Source organism: Pteronotus mesoamericanus, unplaced genomic scaffold, assembly GCF_021234165.1.
Source record: "Pteronotus mesoamericanus isolate MK-2021 breed Mesoamerican mustached bat unplaced genomic scaffold, CSHL_Meso_final scaffold_165, whole genome shotgun sequence".
Taxonomy (NCBI): Eukaryota; Metazoa; Chordata; class Mammalia; order Chiroptera; family Mormoopidae; genus Pteronotus; species Pteronotus mesoamericanus.
In genome coordinates, this window is record NW_026555307.1 from 4,842,383 (window position 1) to 4,870,122 (window position 27,740).

The window sequence follows — 27,740 nt, forward strand, 5'->3', positions numbered from 1 at the left end:
TTCAGACCCCAACTTGCAGCCACCCAGTCTGCGTTCGGGCCAGGCCAGGGGATTTCTGAGTAGGAGGAAACCCTTGCTTCCCTTCAGATGTTAGCGTGAGACATAAAGGAAGGAGGACCAGTCTCCTTCCAGCTCATGTGCTGCAGCAGGCGGACCCTCCAGATGAGGCCTGTGAACTAGCCACTTGCTCCTCGCCAGACCCCCGGAGGGCCAAGCCCCAGGTCTGATAGTGGGGCAAAGAACATCACTTGGAATCCTGGAGGTTCCCTCAGTGCCACAGGATGGCCCACCAAGTAGATCTCTGTCCAGTGCCTTCCAGGCATCCCTTCTCCCCAACCCAGCCACATGACAGCTGTCCCTGTGGGGCTGGACAGATTGCAAAGCCAAGTGCCAACTCCAACGGCCAGCAATCCCAGGATACATGGGGACAAGAGCAGGCCCATGCCGGGGGCCTCCTGTGTGTCTGCAAAGAGCTGTTGTTACTGTTCTACAGGTGACGTGGGAAGAAGCAAAGCAACAGTGTGAGGCCAAGTCCCCAGGAAGGGCACTATGCGGCACCTGGCCCGATGTGTGGGTGGGACCCAGCAGCTGCCCACCCCAAGGGCTTGCTGAAACCACAGCACAGTGGGGCAAGGGCTGGGCATCCGGGCAGCAGCCACTGCGGGGGAAGAGTGAGTCGGCGTCACGCGCACAGCACATGCCACAGTGTCCCATGATGTCTGTGCGCACCCAAGCTGTCTGGGCCGGTGCTTTTCAAACTGCGGGTTGTGAAGTCAAATGAGTGGGGTGGGGGTAAGAAACATAAACAAGTTAAAAGGGTGGAGAGAAAACACATGGGCAGGGTGCCTGGTTATAATCTGGGTGCGCGTGCATGCATGCATGGTGCTTCTCACTGGACAGAGCTCAGGTCACGGCCACGGGGCTGGACAGACGGCTGGCTAGGGCCTTGCCCTGAGGACTGGGTACAACCTTAAAACCATGCAACCCTCAGCATGGGGCTGGCTGGTGACAGCCACGTGTTCCTCTGAAGAAACAACACGATGGAGGGGCCTGGCCTGGCATCAGGGATCAGGCCTTGGGGGTGACACTCATCCTTGAAAGCCCACCGAGGCATCAGGCACCAGGAAAAGTGGGACCGAGAGGCCCCCCCGTCCCGGTCCCTACACCAGCTGAGGAGGAGCCGCGGGCACAGTTGCGCACCTCTGCAGGCCACAGTGCAGATGCCAGACACCAGGCTGAGCGGCCACCAGAAGCAAGCAGAATTGGCGCATCGCAGCCTGTGGGAACCAAGAGATGCCAAGGGTGCTGCTGGGGTGCCGGGTGAGCAGCAGCACCCACAGTGTACAGGGGACTGGATGTCTGCGATGGAGATGCAGGCTGTTGCCTTTAGACAGGGAGCAAGATGCGGGTGACCTTCCCAGGCAGTTTAAACTAATGTCTAGTCCACGTTAAAGCTGTGGAAATAACAGGGAACTAACTTGAGAGAAAGGGCAGGAAGAAACTGGCTGGTATAGGCGCTATGAGCAGGCAAAAGGTGGCCAGGTGGGGAAAGAGCCTGCTCTCACCATGACCCCTCGTCTGCAGGAGGAAAGGAGGGGGCAGCTCTGGGACAACTGATGATTAGGGCTCATCAGTAGAGAAGGGCTCTGATGCCACCTGGGCTTGGGGATGTGACACGGGCAGTGGGACCAGCAGCATACCACCTTCACGCCAGCCAGGGTTCAGGTGTCTTCAAAGGCTTCCCTGGGAGGGATCTGGTAGCCCTTACTCATCTGGGCAAAGAGAACTGGAGCTTTGGTGGAGGTGAGCTGTGTTCCCATCTTGGTTGGTAGGTACCTCAGGCTGAACATTATCAGGGCAAAGAGACAGGCAGGGCCCTAGTCCCACGACAGAGTTGGAGAGGGGAAGCTGACACCAACTGGCTGCTGAGCATGGGACTGGGGCAGGTCTCTTCCCCTAACTGGGCTGGCTGCACTCCTACCACACCCAGGACATGGAAGATTAAGGCCAGCAGGGAGGAGGCCCAGCCCACACGTCCTGACACAGTGCTGCCCTCTTCCGGCCAGTTCCTGGAGGTCTGGCTCACTACCCACCAGCCATATCCTGCACGCAACCCAGGGCTGGGAATTTTCACACTTGGTGCTCAGGAAGGTTCTGAGAGGGACTCCTCCTACCCCTGGAACCACTCGTCTTGCCACATGATCAGATGGTGAAAGATAAAGGAGGTGGCAGGTGAGAAAGGGTGTCCCAGCTGTTTTCCAAATCAGAGTCCCCTGGAAGCACACCTTGGATGCCTTCCCACCTCTGCCCCCTAGGGTGAGCCTGCTGATGGGCCCAGGAGAAGCAGGGAGTGCCAGAGGTTGGCCTCAGAGCCCCACATTCAGCACAAGACCAGGCCCCTCTAGGTACACTGCTTCCCAATGGATTTAAACAAGGACAATGGCGCCCCCTGGTGGCTCACAGGCAGCACGCTAGTTCTTGGCACCTCCACTGACATTGGGGCCTCGTTTCCAAAGCCCAGGCTATTCTGGGAGGACTGGGCAAGTAAATGAGGGCTCGGAGAACGATCAGGGTTGGGATGATAAGGAGCTGAAGTGGTGTAAGGAGTGGACCTCGAAATGCTCTTCTCCGCTCTCGGGCAGAGTAAAACTTTCCAGGCCCCAAGGTATGGGGTGCTGGCTGAGGCTGATAGGGGCTGTGGCCCAGCTCCAGGTAGACGCCTGGTACTGAAAGAACACAGGCATGGCAGGTGGGCCTGGCCAGCCTCAGCTCCCCCTGGCACACACCCAGAGGACCATTTGGGGGCTGAGAACACAGAACAGGCAGGCCATGTGACTCGAGAGCTCCCTGTGAATAAACCAGGCCTGGTGGCTCCCACCTGCAGGCTCTGTCTTGGAACCAGCTGCTGGAGCATAGGTAGGAGGAGTCCCGGCCTGCTTGCTCTGGGGGGAGATGGCCCCCGTGTTGCAGCTCTTACCGGCCGAGGGTCACACTGTGACAGGCTCCAGGCGCAGTGTTTTGCCCTGTTATCGCTGAAGCCTTCCAGAGCTACGTGTGCCATGTTACCCCCAATGACTGAGAGAGAGGCTGAGGCTGAGGGACAGCCACTCAGCTGGGGAGGGCAGGGACTTGCACTGCGGACCCTCTGTGCTCATCATCACACAGCCCCGCCTCTTACAGGCTTCCTGGGTCGGGGGCGGGGGGCAGGGAGCATCTAAGACTCCAGGGAGAGGGAAAGGCTGGCTGCACTCGGCACCCACTCCCCACCTTCTCCAGTACAGTCCAACTCCCCTGGGCCAGCTCTGGCCCCAAACAGCCCTGTGGATTGAATACCTTGGGGGTATTTTCACCGACATCAAGGAACTGCAGAGTGTCACCCCTCTGCTTTGGGGAACATCCTGCACTATGCTCATATTTTGGTTTCATACCTTATGATGAAGTGTTGTGGCTTTTATGTTGGGATAACAGAGTGATTTATTATTTACCAAATGCAGTGGGTGCTCGGCAGATCAATTTCAATAAAACAATGGCTTATAAACGCCACCAGCAATCTGGCAGAAGCAGTAATCAACAAAACATGTTGTTCTAAATCCTGCATAATAAATTGACTATAATGAACTCATAATTATTCTAGTGGCTACATTTCAAAGTTGGCACTAGAAAAATAAAATCACCAATTTGGGCTTGGCATTAACATCCGAGGAATTCCTTGGATTACTCGTCTCTAACTCTGCGACGCAGGTGTCAGTGCTGCCCGGAAAGGCTGAGGCCACAGCACCTGGGCCAGGTGGAGGCCTGATATCCGCTGTGCCCTGGTCAGCCAGGCCCACCCTGGCGGGGGCCACCCCAGGAACAGGGCTGGAACCGGCCTCTGATGGGGAAGAGGACCTCGCTGGGCAGAAAAGACGGGAGTGGAGAAGCAGCCACCTCCTCTGGGGTGTGCTGAGCTCAAAGAGGAGAACTGCCCATGGCCACATGGCCTGCACCATGGCCCACTGGCTGGTTAGTGCTGCCCCTGGGCAGCTGGGGCTCTGCTGGGGGCTGGCTTCCCACGTCCTGTCCTCCCAGCCAGAATGGGCCACAGAGTCAAAGATCATCAGGAAACGTTATAGTAATCAGAGTCCTTGAAGAGGCCCGGCGGTCCTTCCTTGGGGCCAAAAGTGCTCAGCCACGGCCCAGAGGGCAGGGCATGCCATTCTGTTTCCTTAGTCTCCAGCTGAGCCAAGTCTGAGGCAGCCAACCCTTCCCCAGGCCCCTCTGGCCCTGCACTTGGACCTGGTACCCTTCTGCATCTCAGTGACCTCACCTGCACATGGTGAGGGGAGGGAGGGTGAGACACCCGCCTCGTGGGAGCAGGCTGTGAAAATCTACATTAACTCCACCAGGAAGCAGGCGTGGGGAGCCTTGTTCAGGTGCCTGGGCAACAGGAGGAAAAGGTGACAGAGGTCCATCTGGTGGGACAATGAACACACCCCACCCTGCCCCTCATCTCTGGGTCTATGACCACAGCAAGATGTCTGAAGGCCAAGACCGGCAGCCCTGTGGGACTTGTGGCCTCTGGGAAGCTCTCAGTAGCCTAAGACGGCCTGGCCTGGTCCTGCCTGCTGACCAGGTGGTGAAGAGGACAGGGGATGGGGTCCGGTCCAGGTCAGTGAGGTGCTTGCAGACCCCTCCCAAGGCCCAGAGCAGACGCCCAGCAAGGAGAGGCCTGTGCCCAGGCCTAGCCTGAGCCCTACAAGCTGGGGGTCCACAGGCAGGCTCCGAGAGCCCGCCAGCAGCGGAGAGTCCACCGGAGGCTTGGAGCTATGGGCCTGCCATACCAGCTTGGTCATGGCTCCACGAGGAGCTGGGAGCATGTCAGACTGTGCTCAGGAAGGGCCCGTGAGCGGCCTCGAGGGTAAAGTGCCACCTCTGACCTCCTGAACTAGCGGCCGTGTATGTCCAGGGGTCCTGCCACTGAGGCTGGCAGATTTCCAAGGGGGAGGGGCTCCCTCAGGGTCTTCTTTGCTCCCGGCTGAGGTGCCCGCCCTCCTGGCACCGAGACAGAGGTGTGAGTGTGGTGGGTGCTAAATGCAGGGGACAGAGGGCAGGGGCTGGGGGATGGTGCTGGCCCTCTTCGGAGAGTCCACAACCCCATGGCCCAACAGGACCTGCCCCAACCCTACAGCACCTGGTTCCTGTCCCTCGCTCAGCCCTTCCTGGCCCCTGGGGCTGAGCTGCCACACAGGCCAGTGTTGTGGCAGGACCAGGGCCTCGCTGTGGTCAGCCCTCTCGGGGCGGACCCGAGGCCCCAGTCAGTCACTCCTGAGGCTGGGTCCCACCGTGGCCCCGCTGTTCATGCACAGAGCCTGGGCAGGGGCAGCTCTGCTGGCCACACTCACCACATGTCTCCGTCCTGGATGGTCCGGTCGTTGGGGGCCCCGGCGTGTCCGTAGTGCAGTATGGCCGAGTTCTCACCGCTGCAGAGTGTGAGGGGAGGTCAGCAGCTCATCCTCACCCACCAGCCCCAGGGCCTGGCACCCCAGCACCCGGCCCATGGGCAGTACTGCCCACCCTGATGCAGAGGCCCAGGGTGGCTGGATCAGGCCCACAGACTGAGGTGGGGACGTGGGGCATGGTGGCTCCATCACCCACAGGCACACACTGGTGGGCATCCTCTCAGCTTGGGAGGACCCTCCTACAGGGTTTCCCTGGCTGATGCTGCCCAGGCAGGTGCCCCTGGGGCTGGGGGTGCGGGTCTGATGTGGGCAGCACGTGTGAAGAACAGAATGGGATGTCAGGGCCTGTGGGCCTGGGGCAGGGGACCTGAGGAGGCCCTCCTTCCCCGGGAGGGGCCTAGGCTGGGTCTGGGGTCCACAGGACTCCCGCTGGGACCCCCACTGGGACAGACAGGGCACTGGCGACTCCTCGCTCCTCTGCTCAAGGGAGCTTTCCTCATGAGCGATGCCTTTAAGAAGAAAAGGACTTTTAAGTCTGTCCAAAGGAAAAAAACCTCACCTGGGTGTAATATTTATGGCCTTGTTCGGGAGTTTCAGGAATCATAAAAGTAGAAATAATGATCTTTCTTTCTATCTACCAGAGAACATTTCCAAGGACTGAAATGTTCACATGTATTATTCATCTGCCGAGGACATGCGTATTGCTGGCTCCATCCTGGCTGAGCAGGGGCCAGGCCGTCTGACCAGAGGGGCAGAGTGGAGAGAGGAGATGCGTGAGCCCAGGCGATGAGGGGGCCACCCACCGTCAGGACACGCCCCTCAGAGACACACCTATAGCACACACACAGAGCCACAGCTCCTTCCATCCGCACTACACACGGAAGCCGTCACAGCCTGGCCCCCGACCTGCTGAGCATGGGACCGTGGGTGGGGGGCGAGGAAGGCCAGTGGCAGCCAGGTGCCCTCCTTCCCACAGCACTGGCCAGAGCAGGCAGAGGCAACCTCGGCTCCTGGGGCCTTAGAGGGCAAGTAACTTCTGAGCTTAGGTGGGCAATGGTGGGACCCCCACTTCCCCCCACCCTCCTTCCACAACCATCCCCAAGTGGCCCAGGATGCCCGCTTACCTGCCGCAGATGCAGGTGTAGGAGCTGTGGCGCATGCCGCCCCGGGAGTAGCAGTAGTGCTCGAAGAGGCTGCGGGAGACAGGAGACACGTCAGGGCGCCTGAGCCCCCGGAGCTGGCACTCCCCGCAAGGCCTCAGCCCGCCTGCGCTGCCCAGCGCCGGCCTGTGAGGCTTGGAGCTGAAGCCGGGGTCAGCCACAGACCACAGCAGCACAGAGATCCGGGCGGGGGAGCAAGGCCAGGGGAGCTTGCCACCCGCAGCCCACGGGGAGGCGGGCCCCGGCCCTGCGGGGAGGCAGCGCGTGTAGGAGCCACACCTCACCCCACGAGGAGGGGCTGGCCACACAGCTAGGGAGGAACACAAAAGCTCTCCTGGCCCCTGTGCTGGACTCGCCTGGGGCCTGACCCTAGGGAGGAGCGCAGAGAAGAGACAGCGGAGCTGCTGGTGCTGGCCTGGAGGGTGGGGGCGAGAGGTGTGCAGATGGCGCTGGGCAGGGTGTTCTCAGGGAGGCGGAGAGAGGCAGGGCCCGGGGAAGGAGGCAGGCCCTTCCTCCCCCTACTTGGGACGAGCCCCCATCAGCCACATCCACACCCATTAGCGGTACTGAACCCTTGGAAGCCACGGTGCCAAGAACTCGGGGGAGGCTAGGACACCACCCTTCTCCCCACCAGCTGCCCCAGGACCTGGGTGTGGGCTTGTCTCTTCTTGGGACTGAGCTCCAAGGGCCCAGCCTCTGCAGAACCCAGCCAGGGAGGTGGGCTGCCCTCATCTCTCCTGAGGCCTGGACAAGAGCTCAGGCCCTGCCCTCCCAGGGGCCCTGGCTGAGAAGCAGGGCTAGGGGGCCCCACCCTGCCCACCCACCACCAAGGCAGGGGCCATTAACAGGGCTGTGCCGGTGCCCCCATCTTCAGAACAGCAAGGCCTCCCATGAGCACATAAGTGGTGATTCTGCTCCACACTTTCTAGTCCTGTTTTAGAGAATTTCTGTGCAGAGGAGTCTAATCTTTCAGGCACTGTAAACACAAATTATGTATAATTGCTATGATTGAGTATTAAGTAGCTGCTAGTCAGGAACAGCTCAATTGGCTTTCAGACTTGCCTTACGAACCTCGGGATAGCTGGGTGTCTGCGAGTGAAATATTTTCTCAACAGCAAGGGTTTCGGGAACTGCCAGGGAGGCGAGAGAGCCACAAGCTCCCTGTCAGAGCAGGACACTCAGGGGGCTGCCATTAACTTTGGCCTCAGTCCCAGCGGCCATGGGGATGGCAAGACCCGTCACGGCAGGGAGAGGGCCACAGGCTGGCACGATCCTCCGTGGAGCAAGCCCTCCCATGCCCTGGTGGGTGGCCTGGAGCGATACTGACTCAGCGACAGCGGCTCCACCGGCTACTGCTCCCTGCCTGGACACGGAGACGCCACACAGCAAGCTGCGCTGAGTGGGAGATGCCAGACATGCCAGGGAGCTGTGGTGCTCCTTAGTTTTAAAAGAAGCTAAGACAGAAGCAGGTGTCAGAGGGCTGCACGGCTGTGCTTGAGGTTATGGGGACAGCGGGCCCCCATTGGAGCAGGAGACAGGCCGCGGCGCAAACGAACAGACAAGCATGTTCTCCAGTGGCCCGAGGAAACAGGGTGGGGCTGGCTCCTTCCCGCAGCTAGTCTCAGCAGCAGGCATTGCTCCACTATGTAGTCTACTCAGTAGCAACAGCCTTCATCGCTTCCTCTCCAGAAAAAAGAGAATTGAGAGTAAGACACAAAACTTATAGAAGCACCAAACTAAGGACTGGCTGCCCAGGTTTCACCTGCGGCCACCACAGCCACACTGGGCCACCTCTGTCAGCCACGCAGACAATTTCCTGCACCCACGGGAAGAGTTGAAAAGAGAGGAGAAATGCCACGTGCTGCAAGTTCACTCTAGCTCCCTAACAGGGTCTAAAGTTCTTCAACTTGGACTTCAGCACCTAATTTAGTTTTGAAATGAACTTTTCTGACTTGACGTGAGGACAAACTGGTGTTTTGGTGGCCGCAGCAGGTGGATGCGACGGCCCACGTGTCCTGCACAACGCCTCAGTGGACCCTCTCTCTGGGGCCTCGGCTGTGGACACACAGAGGCACCAAGTTCTGGGGCAGGTGCAGCAAACGGCGCAGGGCGTCTGGGGAAAGACACAAGTCTGACATAATTCTGATTTTCCAGGGGTGAGGGGTGAGGGGTGGATGCTCCAGACTGGATCCACATGCCTGATGCAACAACGTTCCCGCACAGCTCGGTCAGAGCTCGGCAAGCCGTCACGAGGATGGACGCAGCAGCAGAGCCACCGCTTCCCATGGGAGGCAACAGAAGGACACTGAACAGAGAGCTCTCTAGACCTTTACAGAAAATATGGCAAACGGAGCCAGAGGACAGTACACCAGAGGGGCCTAACTGCTGACTGACATAGTCTATGGTCAAATTCAGCCACGATGACACGATGGCAGAGCATGTGACCAGACACCCCCCCACCTCCAACCCTTGCAGGTGCTGCATGAAATAGAATAAGCAGAGTTCACAGGACAGGAAACGTGAGGCCAGAAAGGAAGCAGGAGCTGGCAGTCTTGGGAACCCAAGGCCTTGGCTTTCACTGTCATGTGGGGACAGCAACAAGACCCTGGGCACACGGCAGAGAGGGTACTAGAACTGAGCCCCGCCCCCACGTAATGCTGGGGCCCGGGCAGGGATGTACCCTCAGCAAAGTACATTTGGGAGAACGTTCACAAGCATCAAAGGAGACAATCAGAAGCTTGCTTGGGCTCTGGGAGAAATAAGAACATCCTCTCAGGTTTCATGGCATGGGTTTGGCCTCCATGGGGTTCAGGTTCAAGTGTGAACTACCTGCATAGTTTGGACGCCCCCCAAGCCAGGAAATTAACAAAAAACTTGCTCTCTGGTGACGCCTGGAGCACCCGACGGGGGCAGATGCAAGACCAAACCGGGCAGCTGCGCCCCTGACCCTGGCCAGCCAGAGTCTGCACGTGTGTACACATGCACACACACTCTCATGCATATGTGCATACGCGTATACACTACAACACACACATACACACATGCATATACACACACCCTACATGCACTGAAGATGAACTCACAATCTGAAAACAGTTCACAGGAGTTGTTAGACACAGCAGGCAGGAGGCTGAGACTCCCAAGAACTTCTGATAACAGACTCCTCAGATACAGACTATACACACAGAAAATTACTAACACCTAAAAGTACAGTGTGAGGAAAGATCAGGCAGATTTTATGAAGAACCAAAACAAAACTTTTAGAGATGAGCAGTCTATCCGTCAGAGGACTGCAGACAGGAGGGGAGGCAGCAGTGGAGGCGATCCCAGTGACCCCCTCGGCCTGGTCTCTGTCAGTCTGGGACTCTCCTGTGTGGCACACGTGTCAGGCTGGGCATAACGGCCCCTGCTGCATCGGGCTCACCAGGAGGGAGGATGGGGTGCGGAGCACGGGGACTGGGCCCATGGCCCAATCCCGTCCCCTCCCCAAGCAGCAGGAGGGAAGGGCAGGGTCTGCCCTTATCCCTGCCACCAGCCTGACAGAGGCCCCACAGCTGCCGTGGGGTCCCTGAAGCTATCCGCCACATGGCCATTCTTCTAACATCCTTCCCTATAAATTTCTCATGAGCAAGACACAGGTAGAAAATGCTCTGCATTCAGGCATAAATGAGAAACTTTAAGTGACCTGGGAGAGTCTGCGCTGGGAATAATGAGACGAACGTAGTTACTGCTGCAACAGAGGGGCAGGCCCATTTGTCAGAGTCTGGAGATGACTAATGGGGCAGGGATAGCAGATTCCAGGGCCCAGATCTGCAGGAGCTCTGTCTCCAGGGACAGCCCCGCCGGGCCGCCCTGGGGCCCGCAAATCCAGCCCATGGAGCCGTCCTGCGCCCTTGGCCCAGCTCCCGGCCTCTGAGGTTTATCGTCTGATGAGATAGACATGCCCCATAAAAACGCAGCAGCTGCCCAAGACTGCGGCAGAAAGGCTACCCCGGCAGCATGTGTCCCGAGCAATCAGCACAAGTGGGAGCCAGCCAGGGTGCGCGGCAGGGGCAGTGGGCCACATGGGCCAAATCGTCCCCTCCGCGGCTGGGCCTAGTGTACATCGGGCTCCTGGGGCCAAACCAGGAGCAGAGGCATGGACAGGGAGGTGGGCAGGGCGGTGGAAGCCACTCGGCCGGGCAGAGGGTCTAGGAGAGTAGACAGTTAGGATACAGGGCTATGAACCTGGGTAGGGCCAGAGCCTGGGGCCTGGGGTGTTAGAAGCTAAATGCTGTGTTTTCTTGGGCCCACGCAGCAGTCCACCCCCGCTGTCACTGCAGCCTGCTCACGGTGGCCCTCCCCTCCTTCAGGCCTGTGGGTTCCCCAGTGCCCTGCCCTGCGGTCCCTGTCCCAGGCCCCACACCCAGCCTCCCCGGGCACCACTCAACACCACAGCCAATGCCAAATCCCAGCTCTGCCTCTCACTGGCCAGCTGTATGGCTTCTCCAAGCCTCGAATTCCTCATCTGTAAAATGGGACAATAGTACCTCACACAGGCAATACTAGTACACAGACCCACGGCCTGGACACCCGCCCCTGCCCATTCCAGCACAGCTGGGTCCTCTGTGGGCATCCTTCACCCCACGTGCAGGCCAGTGCGCAGGTGGCAGCTCCAGCATAAACACGCACACAGGGCTTCCTGGGCACAGAGCTCCTCCCCAGACGCCTCTGCCCCGCTCCCACCCTGAGGGCTCTGTTCACATTCCCAGAGTCCCAGCTCTTTTAACAGAGGGCTCTGTGGGCCTCCTGAGGAATGGTGAACCAGCGGGGGTGGGCGGATGCCTGTCCCTTCTCTTCCCCAGGCCCGGGTAAGGAAAGACAAAGAACACTAGGGAGCCCCCACCAAGACTTCGAGCATGTTTTAAATAAGCAAGTAGCAATCAAATGGTCTGTCACCAAGAAGGGGCTGATTTAAAGCCTTGGACTAGACCCAGACATACATTATTAATAAACCAGTGCTCATGGCACAGCCGGCACTGACGCAGCAGCACCAGGGATGCAGACGGTCACAATGGCCGCAGTGGCCGTCCCCACCACCAGCGGCTTTCTTCCTGCCTGATGTCCCCTAAGTCCCCTCACGCCTGTCCCACTGCCCCCACCCCAGTCCAGGACCAGGGCCAACATCACCTTCTGACCCAAGGCCTCCTCAGCAAGGTTGGGGGGCATGTGGTGCCGGGCATCCCGGGCCTGCTTTCACGCGGACAGATGGACGAGAACAGACTCTGTGAGCCCCACTTCCTGCCCAGGCCATGCTCCCGACTCCTCACCTGCTGCCAGTATGCCCTCTGCAGCACCCAGGATCTAAGGGTCTGAGCTGGAGGAGATACGGTGAGCAGGTCTTGCGGCTCATAGAGAACTGAGCCAACGCAGGCCCTGCTGCCTCTGCGGTCTGAGACGTGGGGCAGGTGACACAGCCCCTCCAATAAGCAAAACCAAATAGCCACCTGCAGCATTTAGCAATTACAACTCTTGTAGGGGAGGAGCAATTTCCTACTTCCCAGGTGAGAAAACTACTCAGAGCAGCAACGTGCTGGGGTCAGGGACCCCACCGAATCTGTGTGGGAGCTTGGAGTCCACGCACGGCTTCTGACTCCAGCGCCTCCAAGGCCTCAGGTCTGCAGTGGTGGGGGACTGGGACAGCACCTGTCAGCAGGACAAGGCTTCACGCTCCGTAAAACCTGGGGGTGGCTCATGCTCTGCCACGACCTCCCAGAGCCCTGGCGTCCCACCGGTGCAAGGGGCCTGCAGTAAGCTGCAAATGGGTCTGCCCGGACACGTGGCCCCGTGCAAGCCCAGGACGGCGCCTTAGTGGCTGGTGGAACGGGGAGCTGGTGCCCCGGGAGAGGCCTGGGGATACAGAGGCCTTGGAAGGGGAGAACCCGCCAACCAGAGGCAAGGACAGTGGAGAGACAACGATGGTCACTGGTCACGGCAGGAAGACGAGGAGCACCACAGAGAAGCCACTCACTCTGTCCCCAAGAGCAGCTTATCAAGGTTTGAGATAATTAGCATTTTAATTGGATAATTGGGAATTCTAAATTGCCTAGCTTGTATTAAGCATAACTGAGGACATAACATGACTCTCAATGAACAAATATTCCCTTTTATTCTTGACATGCTTGATTAGGCAGAACTTCTGAGTTCCTTGGTATCGGTTACCAGATAAAACACTCCTTAGCTGCCGAAGCCCTGGCGGCATCAGACAGCTAGTAAACTTAAAGAGTGCAAGTGTGCGTGTGCGCACACGCCAGTGGAAGAGATCTTAGGAATTCTCTACACAAAGAAAATAAAAATAAAAATCACCCATAATCTTGTTTTCGAGATAACCGCTATTACATTTTCATTGACCATCCTTCCCAGTCTTTTTTCTTTTTTGTATAAGCACAGATTTAAAAAATGGTGAACTTTGACTGCAGTCTGACAGACAGAAGCAACTGAAACCCTAGGACCCAGCCCCGTGACCTGACACAGCCTGTGCACCCCGCGGTCCCCGAGGCAGCCCTCCCTTCCACGGGCAGCCTGACTGCTCACCCCCAGGTTAGTGCCGCCTAATTTGAACTTCACATAAACGGAACCAAACAACACATCGCCTGTGTCCGGCTTCTTCAGCTGCTCCACGCTGTGCCGGGGGAGCCCGGGCGGTGGGTAGCTGTCGCCTCCTCGTTCTCGTGGCGTGCCGCGGGTGGCTGCGCCCCGGGGGATTCCTGCAGTCTTCTGCTGGTGAACGTGCTGGTTGTTTCCTGATTGTAGCCGTCACGAACAGCGCTGTCATGGGCGTTCCTGCCAGTCTTTGGGGGCAGGGTGCCTGTGTCTCCGTTGAGTTCATAGCCGGGGGAGGAAATGCTGTGCCTTGGGATTTTGTGCAGGTTCAGCTTTGCAGATAAAGCCAGTATTTCCAGGTAGTTGCAGCAATTTACTCAATGGCCTATAAGTTCTTCCACTTCATATCTGTCCATGGGGCCCCACTGAGCCGACAAGACTCTGAAAGGACAAATGGCCCTACCCGACCTGGATGTCTCAGAGAAGGTTGCTGCTAAAATTCCTAGAGACAGTATAGGCAAGTCTATACTATTTTTCTTTTGAACGCTCTGTGTCCAGAATCATACTCCTCCTCCCAACCCACACTCCTTGTCCCTGGTGCAGGCCACCGTCTCTTTTGGCCTGGTCAGTGGTGACAGTGGTCCAGCTGCTCCCTTTGCTTCAGGTCTTGTCCCCTACAGAGCAGGCTCCACCGGGAGTCATGTCACAATTTAAGGGACTCCTCTTCAACCTGACCCTGGCTTCCCGGGAGCAGTCTGCCTCCCTCTCAGGCTGCCTCCTTGCTGCTCCGGGGACCACCAGGCACGCTCCCAGCTCAGGGCCACTGGGCAAGCCCCACCCTTTCCTCCTGGAGTGCCTGTCCCAGAGCTCCACAGCTGCCCTGTCCTCCTGCCCGTCTCTGCTCCTTTGTCTCCTCCTCAGGGATGCCTGTCCTGAGCCCCTGGGTAAAGAGTACACCCTCCCCCTTCAGCCCTCACCATTGCCAAACATCTTTCTATCAGTCTATCCATCTGTCTGTCTGTCCGTCTGTCCGTCCGTCCTCTCTCACCTCCCATTAGGTGGGGGCTTTGTGTATTTCCTTCACTGCAGGAGCTCCAGAGCTTGGAATAGTGCCTGGTACAAAGGAGGTTTTTAGTCCATTTCTGTTGAGTGACTGAATACGTAAATGGTTGTATGGCAGTACCACAGCCTGTAATTTACTTAACCAGTTTCACGCTGCTAGATATCTAGGTTGCGATGGACACCCATGGCCATATGCCTTTCCACTGTCTTTGGGCCAAACTGCTAAAAGTAGAATCGCTGAGCAGATGCACATTTTTGAGTCTCAGGTCATGCTCTGCCAAATGGACCCCAGAAAAGCCATCGGGATTTCAGGGTCCTGCGCAGTACACACAGGACCCCTGCGTCCATGGGACTACCCGTCTGGTAGGCAAAGCAAAAGCTGCTTCCTTCTTTCACGGTTAACTGGCAAGCTTGAATATTTATTTCCTCATATTGCCTCCTTTCTGAATGGCCTGTTTCTTTCTCAGAAAAGCGAATGCTTATCTTTTCCTATTGATCCTTAAGGGATTTATATATGAAGGATACTAGTGGTTCTGACCAACATCTGTGTAAAAAGCAGCTGGCGCACCTGGCTCCCTGTATATTGCACCTTCTCTGATGACTCCCCAAAGGACAGGGCACCTGGGGCAGGAGCTGCAGACCAGGCAGAACGCGAGCGGGGCTGGTCGGTAACCACACACAGGAGGACAAACCCTGGGCCCGTGGCACGTGGCTCAAGAGGGAAACTCTACATCTGTGAATCCGGACCGCCTTGCAGCTGATGCCCCTGAGCGAGAGAGCGCTCAGCGGTGGAAGGCCCTGGCAGAGTGGCATGAACACGGGTCCATTGTGCTCAGTGTTCTCTGCCTTATTCTGGGATCAGCGACACTCACAGCTGACCCGACCTCGCCAGCCCTTCCTTGCTGACGTCAGCAATAATGCCTTTCTTGGCCCAGACTGAAAACTCTCCCCTTAAAAATGCACCAGGCTGCCCTAGGGATCATATAGGCCAGTGACCAGGAAGAGGTAGAGGGAGGTAATCCTGTTTAACACAATTTAGACGCTACTTTCCTCCAAGGGACATGGGCAGGAGGCAGAGGGGAGGGGAGCCAGGTATACAGGGAGCTTTCTAGGGGTGGGAGTAGGGGGGAGGAGGGCTAGACAGGCGGAACCCTCTTTGAGCTAGTATTTCCCAAAGCATGGTAAGAATCCATGGGATGGGGTATACCAATAAATAGATTTTATGCACTAGATATTTAAAGTGTTAACCTTCTATTTATGGTGAATCATAGTGGGCTTCACTCGAGACAGAAATATAAAGCTTTCTTTTAAGAATATTTGTTTTAAAAAAGTAAAGAAACTATTTAACTGTTACAGGTGGGACCAGGAATTGGCAGGGCCTGTGAGGGTGTCACGTGAATGACATGCGGGAGCTTTGGCTCTGAGGCCTCGCTGAGGAAGCGCCTGCCTCTGGTTCTGGGTGCGAACACTCTGGTCCCGAAGCTCCCCAGTTCCCAGATGGCAAGCGCAGTCTTTGGAAAACAGGTGGTGGGGTGAGCTCCAAGCCAACCCCGGTTCTTTCCTGTGCCCAGCTCAGCAGCCTCGGACACCAGGTCAGAGTGGACCCTGGAGACAAAAGGCCAAACAGGCCCCTCAGGGAACAAAGCCACCTCCAGCAAACCTGGCTGCTAAGGGCCCTCGGGCACGTAGACACCAAGTTCTTACCATGACAGCCTGCTCTTCCGCCGGGAGCATCCAGCGAGAGCTTCCCTCGGCCCTGAGTCCTGGCTGGGGCCGCGCCCGACCACACTTCCACCTCCCTTTATTTCACAGCTCACCCTGAGGTCAGGAGGTGAGATGGAGTCTGGTTGGGGACAATGGGGGCTCTCTGGGCTGCCCACACGGGGCCACAGCTGTTCAGCGCGGTGGATGCCCCACCCCTGCTTCCCACCTGGGGCACCCTGGCAGGCACCATCTGCCATGAACTCTACTCCTTCTCCAGTGCAAGAAACAAAACCTGGAATCTCCCACCCAACAGGGGTTTCCTAAATACCAACCCTGCAGGAGACAAGGCTTAGGCTCCCCGCAGCAAAGGCAAGACAGAAGCCCCTACTCATTCCTTCTAGAGAAAGAAAAAGCTTTTGCTTTTTGAGTCTCTCTAGGGTGCTTTGTTTCTAGACTTCAGGGCTACTTTATTTCCAAACATCAAACTCCTTTCTCTCAGCCTTACAATCTTAAAATATTTCATAAATGTGTCATTTCAGATAGAACATTCTCTAGAAAGCACCATTCTGTATCAGTGCCTCTCAAAGCGACCGTCCGAAGCCCCAGCTCGCTGTCCCCAGCACGGTCCAGCCCTGGGCAGCCCCCCGGCCCCCCTCACCGGCACCGGGGGACTGCCTGGGCCCCGGGTCACGCTGATGCACAGCTGGGTCCACCTCCGGGTCCACCTCTGGGTCCACATGATCCCTCCCAAGTGCCCTCTGCTCCCGGCTCTGAGGGTGAGAGGGGCGTGGCAGCAGCCAGGCCCCCGTGACCCACTCCGCGTATTTTAGGCACAGGATACAGAATACAGGGAACGGGGTGGGGGAGGGTGGCAGTGTGCAGCAGGAGGCCAGGGGCGCTCCCTGGCTGGCGGACCCGGGGGAGCCGTGTCACTGCAGCCCAGGATTCCTGACCCCCTGCAGGAAGGCAGACCGTGGGCACCTCACCAGGAGAGCACTACCCTGAGAAGATTCTCCTCAGCTCCCAGGAGCCACAAAGCCCAGGCGGAAGCCAAAGCAGCAGCGGAGGGAGGCCCCAATACTGTCCGGCAGGGCCGAGCCTCCCCACGCTGCATTTAATGGCAGCACCGGGGCTGTCCTGTGTGAGCTGCTGAAGGCCCCTCTTCTCTAAATGTTATTTTAGTCACATTTGGCCAAAGGAATAACAGGAATGCTATTTATCACTTTGAAAGACTTTATCCAGTAACAATGATAAACGGGTATACGCACACGCTGCCCCTATAGAAGGATCAGCTCTGAAAGAGGTGCTGCTGGTGGGGGTGCTCCAAGCACAGGGCGGGGGTTGGGGACAATAGGGCAGGGGTTTCATCTGGTCAGCGGCCCCTCCAGCACAAGCGGGGGCTGCATCTGTGCCCCCAGGCACCCAGTGGGGCCTCGGCCATGGTTCAGTACGGTGAGGACATGCTCAGGCAGTGATACCGCCTTCCAGGCCTCAGCCCCTCTCTCCCCTCAGAGGCAGGAGAGACGGGGAGGTGGGAGAGCCCCGCTGTAGCGGGAGGCCCACGCCGCGTCGCAGCAGACGGGAGAGGCGACTGGAGAACTCACTCACGCGCTCTGAGCATTTCCCCTGCCAACATCCCAAAGGAGCAGGCTGGGTCCCTAAAAATATATTCTCCAACCCCCATGAATTTAAATTTTTGGTAACTTAAACCTATTTATCAATAGCTAATTAACAAGGTCTAAGACTATGATGACAGGGTGATTAAACTGTTTTTGAAATAATCCATTTTTAATTAAAATGCTATCCTCTCTTGGTTTCTGGATAGCTTCAAAAGAGAGCCTTAACAGATGTCTTGTTTTTAAATACGCATTATAGAAAGCCAATCATTAGAAGAATTCATGCTTTTAATTACATTTTAATTATTCTTTGCCTATTGATGCAAAGTTAGTATTCCTTCTTTATGGTACTAAAACTGCTAAGCAAAGCCAGCAGACACCTAGCAGGAATCCTTCCGTGTGTGAAATGCCATTTCAGGGAGCTGTGTGGCAGCAAAGGCACTTGCCGGAGCTGCCTGCCGAGGTCCACGTAGACGCAGAGCCCCCTGGTCCGGAGGTGCACCCCCGGATCCCGCCCTGGAAAAGCCATGCTCCAAGGTGGGAGAGCTGGTAGTGTGATGAGGGTCCAGGTTTCCCCTTCTCCTGTTCAGCCCGAGGCAGGTGGCTCCACCCCCCTCTCTGTGCACACCGCGAAGCGTCTCCCTGGCGCAACACATGTTAGCAATGATATTGCCCCCTGAAATTCAGAAAGCTTGCAAAACTCAATGAGGGCTTGGAGGATGAGGAAGAGGGGGTTGCACTGGGACGGTGTGTTTTCCCACCTGCCTGGCCGGGCCACCGGAGGGGGTCTGGGCTTCCACATACCACCCAGCATGCCTTAAGTGCTCCCTCCCGGGCTCCACCCAACATCATCCCTTGACCACCCACTGCCAGCACTCAGCCAGGTCTGGGATTACGGAAGCCCCTCCTCACAGCTCCCCCCAGGCCACCTGGCTGCCCTGGTGGCCTTTAAACAGGTTCCCTTGTTGCCTACCTCCTACCCAGGAGGTGATGGCTGAAGGGGACTTTCAGTGGCCTCTCCCTCCTCCCAACCGTCAAAAGCCCTTCTTGGTAAGTCCTCCCCCACCTCCTCCCTCCCTCCCTCTTCCGCGCTCTCTCTCACACAGACGCACACATACCCCTCGTGGATTTTCGTGTTGTATATGGCTGAGCCACAGTGCCTGACCCTTCCCTGCCAGTCTCACAGGGAAGTTCTAGAGGCAGGCCCAAGTCATCCTGACCCAGCTGTGCACAATGATGACCACACAGTAGGTCCTCAGTAAACCTCAAGGAAAGGGTAACAGATGGCAGGAATCATTGGCCTGAGCATGCCTAACGGTCAAAACAGAACATGCACACACAACTTGTATGTGCACACACACATGCACGTGCATGCACACACACACACACACAGTCTTCACTCCCATCTGTCCAAGAAGAGCGCTGGTGGACCCTGGCCGTGTGCTCACCACTCCACTTCCTTTTTCTGGGCACATTTCTCAGTCACCCTGCAGGCAGCTGACTGGTGCCAGTGGCAGTGTGAGGGGAGTGATGTGTGCCACTTCCAGGCAAGGCTTTTAGAGTGGAAGTAAGACCTCTGTGTGTTCTCTCTCCCTTCTCAGAGGGCACAGGGTCAGGCGGCCCCGCCACCACTGGAGGAGAGCCATGGGGCTGCCTCCGGTGGAGCAGGAAATAAATGTCACTGGACTAAACCACTGAGATTTGAGTTTGTGTCCTGGAGCAAAGGCTATCCTATGCTGACTAACACAGACAGGAATTTAGAATATGGTAAAGATGGAGTTTTAAGTCGGTGGGCAAAAATATTATTCCAAAGATATTAGGTCAACTGTTCATTTTCAGAGGACAAAAAAACCAGAAACCCTGCTTACTCACCTCTCTTGAATGCATTTTAGATAAAGAGTTAAGTATAATAAATGAAACCATGTGGATACATGGATATGTTATACTATACATACCAGTATTTGAAATATTTCACAATTGTACAGAAAATATTTTCAAAAATAAATTCATAAAACCAGAAAGAATAAAACATTTGCAAACAGTTGAAATGTATTGAGATAGCAGAAAAGGCTTTGTAATTAGGCAAAAGACATAAACTGCATAGGAAAGAAATAATTTGACTACATTTAAACTTTCTATATATCAAGTTGGGAAAAATACTTCTATATTTATTTGACATTGATAACATGAACAGCTCTACTAAAGAGTGCTGCTGCAGATCAGTAAGCCAACGAGAAATGTCCCTGCAGCAAACGGCACCACAGAAAGACAAGCCACAAAGACAAATGCCCAAGAAGTACCTGCACTCTAGAGAAGTTTAACCTCGCTGGTAATCAAAGAAGTGCAAATAAAGGTGGGTATTATTTTTCCTTTATCAGATTTGGAAAGACGAACAATCAAAATAATACAATTAACTCTGAGGCCCAAGTGGGCACATGGGCACTCATAGGTGTGTGTGCTTGTCCAGCTCAGTGGCCTGAGAGTGTGGCTTCTGTAGAGTCACCTGGCTGTTCCAAAACCCATCTGTCCACTGTGGGATCTTGGGCCACGCACTTAAAGCCCTACTGGCTCTGTGTCCTATACAGTACAAAGGATGCCACTCCCCACCTCATGGGATTAAGTAAGAAAACCCCAGGAAGCATGTAGTACATGCTCACCACACATTAACACTACCCATAGCTGTGCTAGAGAACTTCTGTGGGGCATTTTGGTTTTCTGCATTGAAATCCCCCCAGCAATTCTATTTGCAGGAATTTACCCCAAAGAGATTATCCCTTAAACACCTCAGAGGCGGAGAGATAAGGTTGGCTGTCACAGTGGTGAGTAGGAAACCACCTCCTGCTGTCCCCATGGAGGACTGGTTAAGCGGATTATGGGGGAGCCCCACATACGCAGGGTGCCCTAGTTCACTGCCAGAAAGGGATTTCTACTTCACACAGAGGAGGAACAGGCTCCGCCCGGTGTGATGCCAGCAGATCAAAGCCTCTCTGTGCTCCTGGAGAGATCCGGGAGGCTTGTTTGCTAAAGCCACAGGGTTAGTGACCCTCTGCATCACAGGATATTTTTCATATCTTGTTTATAATGCTCTGTACTGACTGAACTTTCTACTGCTGTAATACATTTTCATCAGTATAAAGGTATTTTCATTTTGAAAATATTCTTTGGAGGAAATAAAAAAGCTATCTTTTAAAGAGTGGCTCCCCTGGACCCAGCCTTGTCCCACTGGCCCCACTAGGTTTCTTTTCTGATGATGTCCCAAGTGGACACAGAGCAGCAATTCGGGACGACTACCCAGAGCTGCCACAAGGGGTCGCAAGTGCACACTACCGGCCGCCCACACAAAGCACCTTGAGGAACTGGCACCTTGAGGCAGCACCCTGCCTGGCTTGAGGGACCACAGTTCAGAAACAAAGTCTGTAGGCAAGACTCTTTGGTACAGGGTGTGGAGAATCAAAGCTGTAAGAGTGTTGGCTCAGCTCTGCTTTAAAAGCCCATTTACCTTCCTTCTGTGGCATCAGATTTGGTGGCAAAACCTCCATTTGCCTAAGTATCCCTCCTGCAATGTGAGTGGGATGTCAGGTCTCAGAGACTTGGTGGAAAACAGCCTTGCCTTCTTCCTCTGCTCCTCATACCGCACACGCAGCGCTCCGTGGCCTGCCCACCCCCAGGGAAACACGAACACCTCGGCCCCCCCGGCGTGGAGGGAGCCCAAGACAGGACGGGGACAGCCGAGCCACTCTGAAGGGCCAAGCAGAGAAGCTAATCTGCCTTGGGCCTGTCGCTGGGAGAACCCCAGCTATTTATCTGCCCTGTGGGCAGAAGGAAGCTTCTCTGCCAGGGAGCCTGCTGCTGTGAATGGATGCAACAGGTACAGGGCAACTCACCTAGAGTGTATAAAATGTGACATTCACTAAATACCCCAGACAGAAAACTCAGGATCAGTGAAGAGTTTGGATCTGAATGGACTTGCACGCACAACTTCCAGATCCCCGGGTGAAATGCACTGCTGTCCAGCAACAGCGGGCAGTCCGGGCTCCGGGCACATGCCGCCTGGGAGCAGTGACCCTGGCCTTGCCGGAGGCCCCCTCGGCCCCCTCAGCTGCAGCGCCTGACTCCATGCTGCAGCTGGTGTCCTGGGGGAAGATGCCTTAAGGAAATTACTTCCGCCTCACCAGTTCCAGGCCCCGGAAGCTGCATGAACACTTGCACGGGGTCCCCAACAGATTCCAAGCCTTGTGAATCCGACCCTCTATCCTGGCCTTCCTCACCAGGGCACCAAACAAGCTCGGGGGTGCGTCAGGGTGTCACCCTCCCCAGAAGCTTCAACAGTCAGGGAAGAGGTTTCCTTTTGAAATCTCTGTAGTCTGGTCACTAGTCCTCGCCTTGTTCCGCGTGAGCAGCCATCTCCCCCTTCCACGGCAGGGCTGGAGTTCCCCTGCCCTGTGACGGGGCCATTCCCACTCCGCAAACACACAGGGCACGCCAGGGCTCCTGAGACTGTCTTAGAATAATGATGTCCACTCACTACCACCAGGGGCCTTAACTAATTTATAAGGCAATTTTAATAATAACTGTATATTAACTTTACATTCCCATTTTACTTATTTTGGTGGCTATGAACTATTAGGAACTAAGTGATATATTACACTAGGCTTCAGGGACTTTTTATTAACTAATGCCCCATATTTAAAAACCCTCTTGTCAAGTGAGAAACATTAAGGAATGCTGTCCCTTTTATAATTGCCTCTAATAGACTCACTATTCAGGTCCTGGCCTTAACAGACAGCCCAGGCAGTACTTTCCCAAATTGCATTTAACTTTCATTTTCTTTCTGTCACCAGCCAACAGAATAATTCTGAAAGCACGCAAGCGGTCATTTCACCGTGTCAGCCTGTAGTTCCTGAGGTGCCTGTCAATTTCGAAGGTACAAGGGACCACTCAGGACAGACAGGCAGCGGCCTTTCTGTCCAGACTGTCACTGCAGCAGCCCTGCGTTATGGTGCTTTGGGTTTTATTGTTTTGTTGCTGAATCTATTTATTGAAATAAACGTAAAGTGCACACACATTGGGTTTGACCACCCCTGCCTGTGAGGACTATGTGTGAGAGTCATGACACAGTATGTGCCCTTGAGTCTGGCTTCTTTTGCTGACACTACCCTCAGGAGAGCCATGTGTCCATGTTCCCGGGCACAGGGATAACCTATTCGTCCCCACTGCTTGAAGGTACTTGCTGTGTGAAACACCAGAGTTTATCTACCTCCATGGTGGCTCTGGGTCCCCTGTTTTATTTATTTTAAAGATTTTTATTTATTTTTAGAGGGGGAAGGAGGAAGAGAGGGAAACATTGATGTGTGGTTGCCCCTTGCGTGCCCCCTACTGGGGATTTGGCCTGCAACCCAGCCATGTGCCCTGACTGGGAATTGAACTAGCGACCCTTTGGTTTGCAGGCCGGTGCTCACCACTGAGCCACACCAGCCAGGGCATGGGTCCCCTGTTTTAGACACTCCCAGTCCACATACAGAACATTCTCACTTGTGTGTCTTTTGTGTGTCTGCTGAGTGCCAAGTGGGATCTCTAGTCGCCAGACATGGAGTGCTCAGCTTTAGTAGATGCTGCCTGTTGTCTTCTGGAGGCTGTTCCAGCATCTGTTTTTTGTTAGCCTTTTTTTTTTTCCTCCTGACACGGAAAAAACTTTCAAGTCCATCGCTTTATGAACCAGAGACTTGAACCTAAGCGTGGGGCTTCGGAGGGCCTCACCGGGCCTGGAGCTGCCCGGGCCCTCCCCTCGGCCTGCAGCTTCCCGGGCAAGCACCTCCCTTGGCCACCCCGGGCAAGCAGGCAGGAAGGGCCCAACATCAGGCCTATGCCATAGAACACATCTTGTCTTCCCTGGGCCCTAGGGACACGAGTCCTCCAGAGAGCCACATGCAGACCCCAATGCCCCCTCAGAGGTAACTGTCTTTGTACAGCAGAAATGTCCACAGAAATGGGACCTTTATCTGGGATGAGGTGGTGGAGGGGCAGTGAAAAACACCAAACCCTTCAACTAGGGGAGAAAGCTGCCAGCTGGGGGTGTCCAGAAGAGGCTGGGAAAGGTCATGGCCTTTGGGCGGTTTTTGAGCCTGGGGAACAGGGTCAGGAAGGAGCCAGGTGGGGCAGTTGGGAGGCCAGCGAGCACAGGCTGAGCGCCAGCCCTCCTCAGGCCTGCCCTGCCTGCTGTGAGTGAAGGACTGACCCAGAACACTCGGGCGGCGCACACTGGACAGTCAGACCTACGCAAGAGGAAAGCCTGCAGAGGAGAGACACATGCTTCTATGGAAAAGCCCCAGGGCGCAGGAGCCTGAGTGCAAGGGGAAGATCAAAGCATGGGCCGCCACAGGAAGCGGAGGGGCGAGGAGGGACAGAGGAGATGGCCAAGTGCAGGCGGCTGAGGGGACAGCTCCTCATCTACCCAGCACTTCCAGACAGAGGAGAGAAAGGCCCAGCCTCCTAGAGCTGCTGGAAAGCCACAGGGCCGGGAGTCCTTTGTTTTTATTTCCAAACTCAAAGGGCCCTCGGCTGAGTGTCTGATCCTGACTCAAAGCCACAAGGGGACCCCTGGCAAGCCCGACACAGAGGAGCCTCAGCTGTGGCAGCCCTGGGGCTTTGGTCAACTAAGGCCCAGAAGCCAGTTTTAGAAGTTTATGAATAATAAATGCAATTAAAGTGATGGAAAGCAGAACCTGGAAGCCAAGCTGAGGGCCCAGGGTGGTGACTCAGGAGGTGGGGGCACTAATCCCTTACCTGGCCACAGCCCAGGTCAAAGAACAATGGGGGCCTGGATCCAGCTGGGGAATAAAGGCCCCCGGAACGCACCCCCTTGTTTAGTCCTAGGCAGGGCTCACCCTGGTGGTAGGGCTCCGGACTCCTGAGTATGCCCCGCTGGCCTCAGTGTCCTCAGCTGTGAAATGGGAATGATGATCACGTGTGGCTCGGGTGTTGTCACATAAGTGCTGTTTCTATGCCCTCTGCTCCCACAGTAGCATCCTGGTGGTCAGAAGCGCCGAGGGCTGCAGGCAGAGGGCTGCCCTGGGCCTCTCGCACCACACCCCACGGCGTCCCTGCGTGGTCTCCGACACCAGCCCCACTGAGGGGCTCGTGCTGGTCTAAGGCTGGTTTGCACATGAGTGTCCCATCCAGGCTCTCAGCAGGTCCTCTGCCTGCCTGGTGTCTGACCCTAAATATTCACGAAGAGAGAAGGTGTTGGAGCTGGGGGAACAGAGGAAAAGCCTAAGGTTACACCGGCCCAGAGCTCCCTCTGCTTCCAGCCTGGTTCCCCTCCAGCCTGGAGGGGAGAGGAGGTAGAGATGGAAGAGGACGAGGTGCAGAGGACAGTGAGAGGACAGGTGGGGGAGGAGGAGGAGGGGAGGGGCTCCCAGCACCTGCCCTGGAGGCAAGAGTGAGTCTCCTTTGGTGTGAGCCTCCTTTGGCATCAGCCGCCTTTAGCATCTCACGCTGGCCCAGGACAGGGCATTACTGCCTGACCGAGACGGGACAGTCGAGGGCTCTGGTCCTCCAAGGCTGAGGACACACCTGCCCCCACCCTGAGGCCATGAGCCTAGTGGAACCAGCGAGGCCTCAGTGGCTGCCACAGATTAAGTCACCCAAAGACATGCTCCCCTCTCCCAACGAGTGCGGCAAGTGTAAGGGCCTGTCAGGGAAGACGGGTGAGGCATTGCCAGGAAGGTTCTCTTACTTACTACAAATTGCACCTTTATGGGAAAATCAATGATACTGCCTCCCGATCCCCCACACTTGTTGCTGGTCTACAGTAATTATCCTGTGGACCGACATGCCAGAACTGGGCTGGTGTCCCTGGGAGTGCCTGCCCCGCATCCTGGCGGGGTGCAGGGGGCGGGGCTAGGGGGAGAAGCTATTGGGAGAGATCTGTCACATCCAGTTCCCCAGGTGCTCAGGAGGCCCCTGCGGTTCGTTCATCAGGTCTCTCGGCAACACCATGGAACACCTGCTACACGCCCGCTGTGATGTGCTGTGATTGCAGGATGAGCAAGGCAGACCCTGGGCCTCAGGTCCTCAGAGAGTCAGAGATCCATCCCCTGATTACCTGCGACAGTGTGAAGCTGGACAAAGCAGGAGCTACCTGCTGGGAGAGCACAGCCACAGGGAAGGGCCTCATGAGGGGACTTCCTGGAGGAGGGGGTCTGCCGCAAAAGGCAGAGCAAGTGGGCAACCCAGGGGCGGAGAACAGCAGGGTAGGTGAGGAGAGCGGGGACAAGGCCAGGGGAGGCAGCCAGCGCTCGGGGAGCAGCAGGGAGAGCGAGGGAGAGGGGCCTGAGGCTGGAGCAGGGACACCACTCCCGCCTCCCCCTCCCAACGGCAGTATCGCTCATGCCTGGCACAGTCACGCTGAACATTAACTTCTCAGACAGTCTGCTTTTATTTCTTTCAAGATTTTTTTAAATGATAGCTTGTTTAACTACCAACATCAATTGGCCAGCAATTCCATGAACAAATGGTTCTCTGCTTATCTCTGAGTTCAGCCACTTTTATTTGTCCCCAAGTAGTTGGCAGGAACCAGTCACATCAATAAAGGAACATCAATTTTTAACAGCCACATGAGATGCAACAGCTTCAGATGGATTTTCCGCCAGCAAATAGGGAGCCTGGAGGAGCGGTTATTAACAGCCACTAGAGACACGCAGGCAGGCCTGGGAGTCAGGGCTCCGGCATTAGACTGGATTAAGGAGATACTGTAGGCACTGGACCTCTAGACGTCATAAATAACGCTGAAATTTTAGACTGTGGTTGAACTCTGTTGTCACAGTCGTTTAGGTCATGGTGTGTTTGATGTTGTATAACAAAATGACAAATATCTTTCTCTACTGCTAAGTGCATCGGAATAAATCCAACTAAGCTGCCCACTACAGGTAAGCAGACAGCTACATTAGGCGGGGAACCTGACGGGGGGGTGGTATCAAAAGCGACTTGGACTGCGATGTCCAGAGGTGTGTGGGTTGTGCGGTGAGGGGCCTGTTTTCTCAGTGACCCTCGCCACTCTCTGTCATAGAATCTCATCATTGGAAGAGGTGGGGGTCTAAACCCTCGATAAATCATGGGGTGTTAACCCAGTCTTTCCCCAACAACAACCAAGTCACAGCAGAGCCAATGAACGAAAAAATAATGCAGGGAGAACAATGTAGTGATGTGTTGAACCATGGACTAGGAGGACAGAAGTGCATTAAAAGCGATGGGGGATCCTCCTGGATAGCTGGAAATCACTTTCCAAGTCCAAGGGCTGGCTCACTGCCCAGATGCACCCAAGAATGGTGCCAAAAGGACTTTGGGGCTTGTCCTGGAACCAGAATCTCAGAGGCCCACCCTTGGGGCACTATGTTTCTGGCATAGATCCTCACCTGGACACAGAGTGAAACATCCATCTGCTCCTTGGGCCTGAATAGCTGGCGAAGAAGCAAGGATGCTACACCCAACTCTCCCAGGACCCACTCTGTGTCCATTCAGCAGGAGAAACAATGCCCGTCTTCAATCCTGCCCTGGCTCAGAGCTTGACAGCATGCTGGCTGCCTCCTCTCTGGGGCCAGACTGGCCCGACCCTGCTGGAAAACGGAGACTGCAGGGCGTCAGGGGAAGAGGCAGGTCAAGGGTTCCCCTGGCCCATGAACCCTGTTACAGGCAAGGCCAACACCTGCGCTGGGGCCCTCCATGCCCCCAGCCTTGCCTGATGGCAAGTTCTCCCACCATCCAGCAAGCCTGGCCAGGACTGGAGTGGCCCTTGAGTAATGGAGGTGGGGACACAGTGTCCTGCCTGCAGTGGGTACCCAGGAGGCAGGGGAGCTGTCCTGGAGGAAAATGTTTGCCCCAAACTGGGTGCTCTCCTGGAGCAGAGCTGTGGAGCCTCGCCAGTGGCTGGTCCAGGACTGAGGGGCGGTCCTTTCCCACTCTGTTAGAGTGGAGGAAACAAGCCGGATGCTGTCTCTGGCCAAGGGGGACCTGAGCTCCAGTCCAGGCTGGTGGCACAGTTCTCTCTGCCATGCACAAGGGGAGGTTTGAGGGGCTGCTCCAGACTGGTCATGGCCTAAGCAGGGAAAAGCATGACGTGTCGGAGCTCCCGCAACCTGGGCACCTCTCACATGCACCCACGGCCCCCAGAATGCACTGGC

General features: G+C 56.0%; 1 protein-coding gene across 1 annotated transcript in view; it reads right to left on the minus strand.

Annotated features, from left to right (window-relative positions):
• Window positions 1-27,740, minus strand: part of PEPD (peptidase D) — a 117,132-nt gene that overhangs the window by 17,056 nt on the left and 72,336 nt on the right. Inside the window, exons 10-11 of the mRNA XM_054588986.1 lie at window positions 6,563-6,631; window positions 5,382-5,459 (exon numbers count right to left, since the gene is read on the minus strand). Of these exons, the coding sequence (XP_054444961.1) occupies window positions 5,382-5,459; window positions 6,563-6,631 (147 nt within the window). The remainder of the gene's footprint in view (window positions 1-5,381; window positions 5,460-6,562; window positions 6,632-27,740) is intronic.